Here is a 4,969-nt window from a genome sequence, read left to right on the forward strand (position 1 = left end):
CACAAGGACATGCTTGTGTGCTTCCAATCCTGGCTGCACCGCATCAAAGCCCTAGGTGGAGATCGCTTAAACATACAGCTGTACGTCACTCAAGAAGATGCGACAGAATTCGACTTTTACGATGACAAGAACGGCAACCAAACCAAAAAGTTTTCCGGGCAGGAGGATAGCCTTCCTCGCTCCTTCGACATCCATCAAGTCCACATGGAGCCAAAACCGTACACCCACGCAAACACGCTCAAGCGTGTCTTGATTCTGGTGCTCTGCTTTGCCTTTAGCTGCGCCCTTGTTGCCGTAGCCACCCATGGCTATGTCCTCGCAACGTTTTCCTCGGCCCGGTGGATTGTTCTTCGTACAGTTCAGTTTTTCGCGGTCGTTGTCGGGTGCTACCTCGCGTACTTTGTCGTGCGACTCCCGAAAACCCCCATCGGCGTTGCAATTGCTGACGATGGCGGACGCCATGCCGAGAAAGCGATGCGTGCCGATGACGTGACCGAGCATTTCCAAGTACAGACGGGTCGCGCAGACTTGGCTCAGACCTTCCAAACCATTCAAGCACATGCTGCCGGCTCATTCGCCGTGTACGTATGCGGCCCCAAGAGTTTGGTGCGCGCCGTGGATAAACTCGGTCATGGCAAATTTCCAGTGCATCACGAAGATTTTGAAATGTAGAGAGCGCTGAGTCCTTACGATTTCATTCAATATAGAGTCCACACGTTTCAATAATGATGTCGCGTTGCGCTCTCCAGCGTTCTCTTGTCCACGGAGGTGCCTTGCCGCTTCCAACATGAGCACGACGTGAGCCCACATGTCGTGTTTATCTTTGTAAGAAGTCACTTTTGCACACCCTGCGCATGTAGCTCCTGAGGTCGATGGAATGTCCGTCCAACAGTCTGTTTGTGTGAGGCATCAATGGAAACTCGAAAGCAAGTGGATTGCACCCCAAGACCACCGAATAATTGTTGCTTCGAGCTTGGACTTGTAGAAACGCAGAGTCCGTATTGAATTGCTCTTGCCGGCCAAATGTTGGCGTTCTGTTTGTCGTCGGTACACAACACGATGAATGTCACAAAGCAAGGCTTTGACGAACCGAGAAAGTAGTGTCCGATTCTAGTTTAGCAACCAAGATGCCACCGTCGCGCTGATTACGATGCCCAGACCAAACTTTGAATGGTGTGGACCTGAAGAGGTGGGTGTGGTACTCGAAGAGGATGAGCTTGTTTGGGGAGTTTGAATCGCGTCCCCATGCACAGCCAGCGCCACCAACCCCCCGCTGCAATCGTACGCGACCACGAACATCCACGTTTGAGTCTCAATGAGGCAAAGGGGGTGAGTGCTACAGCTTTGCTCGCACTCCAAAGCAAGGTCGACGCTGTTGAGGTCATCGGATCCTTTGAATACTGCGAGCGGATCGCTTGCGGCCGTGACGAATTCACGGCCAGTACTTCGATGTCCCGGATCCACTCGTGGTACTGCATCAACCCCTCTGACTGGACTGCTGCACGAACCACAAAGTAAAATGTCTGGTTAGAATTCGCGTCAAAACTATTCCAAACATGAACGTGCCACCCTCATGGAATACGACGGGGCGGTGGGCTGCTGGGGTGATCACGGACGACTACGATAGCAAGAGTCTTGGTAAATCTGCGAAGGGCTACCAATGAGTATTTGAGGACGCCGTTGCAGTCCCAGCATGGCAGCATCGTCGAGCTTGTCGATGTTGGTGTAGCGCGCGAGGATGAGTCTCACTTCTTATGATGACCGTCGTCAGCGCCGCCATCTTTGGCCTTGGCGAGCACAACGGCTTCGCCACCGCCGGTGCCCGCACTTGCATGAACGGAAACGTCGCTCAGACAGAGGAGTTCGCTGCACCATTTCGTTGTGGCCACTGTTCTTCATATCCAGGTCGCCTCCCCATTTCACAATTGCCGTGGAGAAGATTGTTGTCTTGTACCAAGGCAAGTGAAACTCGTCCAATGCTGCCACAGGAAGCATCCAATCAACACATGCATCGATGGAAGCGAGGCTTCGCAGGACGAGGGGGACACTATAGACCCTCTACTCTTGCTCTCGCAGTCTGCTCTGCGCTCGAAACGAGTACGTGGATCGATGCGGCTCCACCTTTTGGCTCCACCTGTTTCGCGCGACAACCTCCCGTCCTTGCATCGAATTCAGATCAGTAAACAGGAATAATATGTTGTTAACCAAGCTTTGGGGTCCCGTCGGGTCGATTTTTGCTGTGGAAGGTGGCTCACGCGTTCCTACGGAATCTAGTTGTCAAGGGCAGCGGCTTTCGTCGACGCCGACGAACGACATGCGAAGAATGGCCATTCACACAAGTGCCAAAGATTGCTTCCGATGAGTGTGAAAAAGGCTGTGTAGTGCTTCTAGGTGACTGCCGGTGCACCGTAAGGAAGCCGGACGAACGAGGATTTGCACAGAGGTGAGATGCACGTTCCGCTGGCGTTCGGACCTGCAATTCAAATCTAAATATGTATCAAGTTTCGAAGAATTGAGTTGAAGTACAAAAAATCCCCATACAAAGAGGGAAGTACTACCGTGGCAATAATTCAATCCACTAAATCGATTGAGCTGCATGTCGTCGTCTGAATCGATCGATGGTTTCGTCCATGGAGGAGCTTGAAACTAGGTCTACCATCGTTTCTTCGTGGACCGCGTTGTTTTCGTACAAAGTCGTCTCCTTCACCGACAGAGTCATCTTCTTCGTCAACCACCTCTTCGACGCGGCTGCCATTAAAAAGACAACTCAACATGGCACTGGGTTAAATGGTCTGACCAAACCTCAGTGGACCATGCATGCACCTCGCGCTGTCTCCGGCCCGATCAAGTGGACGAAGTGCGCGTCGAAAGGTGCTTGTATCCCAATCCTGTCAACGCATTCGATGCCTTTTTGCTTCTTCTGGTAAGATATGTAGATGCACATGAACTTCGTTGGCGTTCTTCGTGTCGCCACACTTCGACACTGGTCGTCGTCTCCAAGGCACTTGAAAGCCCCTCATGTCTGGCCTGCGTGGCAACGAATATACTTCGAAGTATTACGTGCAGGATTACTCTCAAAACAAATACCCTATAAAACCTCACATGGCATACATTTTCAAGGAATCGATCGTTCCGTCTCCAACGAACGGTCCAAGGAACAGATTCGTCGGGATAAAAATCTATTACTTTCTAGAGGTGTCGGAACTGAAATGTCCTTCTCAACGAGTATTTACTTCACAGATATTGCACGGTGCAGGTGTCTCCGCCCAGGGCGGACGAGCGCGAGCAGTACGACGGGTGAAATGAATCTGGATTACTCTTTGATAGGAAACCCCCCACGCGGAAGGCCATGCTACAAGTTTACTTCCTTGCTAGGTCCGTTGCGGCCAATATTCGAAATTTACGTTGACCATCCGAGTACGAATGCAACATACTTATAGCTTTGGTCGGATTTCGACCAAGGTCCGGCCTTGTTCGCCGCCCTTGAAGTCGGGATCTCAAGGGGGGGATCGATACGGTATTGGATGAGAGACTTCACGGATGCGGGGACGAGCGAAAAAAGTCTCGACCGTTTTGACCATCCATTCATGAAGACCAGGCAAACTTGAATCAAGGTGGGCCAAGCGGCTTGCCACACAGTGGGCGCTGTGGTCGGGTGGACAGCTCCAATCACATTGCGCTCATGTGTTGATTGGCACTCTCGTGGACATAACGTGTCGTCTCGAACCAATAAAAAGGCGGCCAAAACGCCATTGGATCGAGTCCAAGTCGGTTCAGCTCAAGATCGAATCGCATCACCCGATGATGGAGGATGGATCAAGATTTGAGTGGCTGGGCGCGACAAACGACTTGAAATTCTCTCCTCGTTCGTGGTAACGCAACGATCCTTGTGCTGACAGGGTTCAGCGCACGACTTGAAGAAGACCGTCCTGTGAAACTTGGGAATGTAGCGAAAGATTTCACTCACTTGTGCTTTCACCCCGCAAGACCACCATGACCGAAGCGGAGCACTACCGCGCGGCAGATACCCCCAAGCAAGGCCTCCACGACTCGGTCGGGGCGTTTGCGACGATGGACGATTCCCTTCAAGAAAGTCTGGCACCCCTTCGTGGCTCGCCGTCTTCCCCCGCAACTCGAGCCTTTGGCGCACTTGGCCATGGTTTCATTGGTGGTTTATTAGTCCTGGCGGTGCTCGCCCCCATGGCGTACAGCTTGCCGTGGTACGGCACAAACGCGTCCACAACGTTGTCGGGTTGGTGGGGCGTAAATGCCAAAGTCAAAGGCTCTGGGCACTCGGAAATGGTCGTGCCTACATACTTTTTCCTTGGGACGGTGTTGCCGATTGTAGTCGCCGGTCTTCTCCACGCCTTTTTGCACAAAAGAGCACCGGTGGGACGACTGTCGCAGTTCTTGCATCGGAAGCCCAAGCTGTTCAACTCGCTGATCTCGAACGGCGAGATCGGGTTTGTCATTGTTGTCACCGCGCTGAACGTCGTCGTGTTCTACTACCAGTTCATGAAACGGTACAAACCGACCAACGCGACAGCCGACACGATCAAAAACGTCGGGACAGCCCTGGGCTTCACGGGCCTGTTCGACATGGTGCGGCCCCACTTGTAGCTTTCTGCTGACGCCTCGCCTCGTAGGTGCTGATTGCCCTGCCAGCCACGCGGCACTCGTTCTGGATGGAATGGCTTGGCATTCCGTATGCGCACGGCGTCAAGTACCACAACTGGATCTCCGTGGCCACGATCGTCACATTTCTCGCCCACACGATTTGCTTCGTGGTGTACTACGCTACCGTGGGGAAACTCTCGAAGCTGCTTCCGTGTGTGACGTGCGACATGGCGACGGACGGCCTTGCCAACTGGGAGTACTTTTTCGGCATCCTGTCCATGTCGTGCATGCTTGTGATCGGCATCACGTCGCTGCCGTACGTACGCCGCCACTACTACTCGGTCTTTTACGC

At 52.9% G+C, this 4,969-nt stretch overlaps 2 protein-coding genes across 2 annotated transcripts in view; both read left to right on the forward strand.

Moving 5' to 3' along the window:
- H310_00410 (hypothetical protein) overlaps window positions 1-672 on the forward strand; it is a gene marked incomplete at both ends in the record, with an annotated part of 2,068 nt that extends 1,396 nt beyond the window's left edge. Inside the window, one exon of the mRNA XM_008863190.1 lies at window positions 79-672. Coding sequence (XP_008861412.1) covers window positions 79-672 — 594 coding nt within the window. The remainder of the gene's footprint in view (window positions 1-78) is intronic.
- Window positions 673-3,993: 3,321 nt separating this feature from the next.
- The window catches only part of H310_00411 (hypothetical protein), a gene marked incomplete at both ends in the record, with an annotated part of 1,863 nt that continues 887 nt past the window's right edge, over window positions 3,994-4,969 (forward strand). The window contains 2 exons of the mRNA XM_008863191.1: window positions 3,994-4,602; window positions 4,647-4,933. Of these exons, the coding sequence (XP_008861413.1) occupies window positions 3,994-4,602; window positions 4,647-4,933 (896 nt within the window). The remainder of the gene's footprint in view (window positions 4,603-4,646; window positions 4,934-4,969) is intronic.

The sequence above is a fragment of the Aphanomyces invadans genome (genome assembly GCF_000520115.1).
Source record: "Aphanomyces invadans strain NJM9701 unplaced genomic scaffold supercont1.1, whole genome shotgun sequence".
In the NCBI taxonomy this organism is placed as follows: Eukaryota; Oomycota; class Saprolegniomycetes; order Saprolegniales; family Verrucalvaceae; genus Aphanomyces; species Aphanomyces invadans.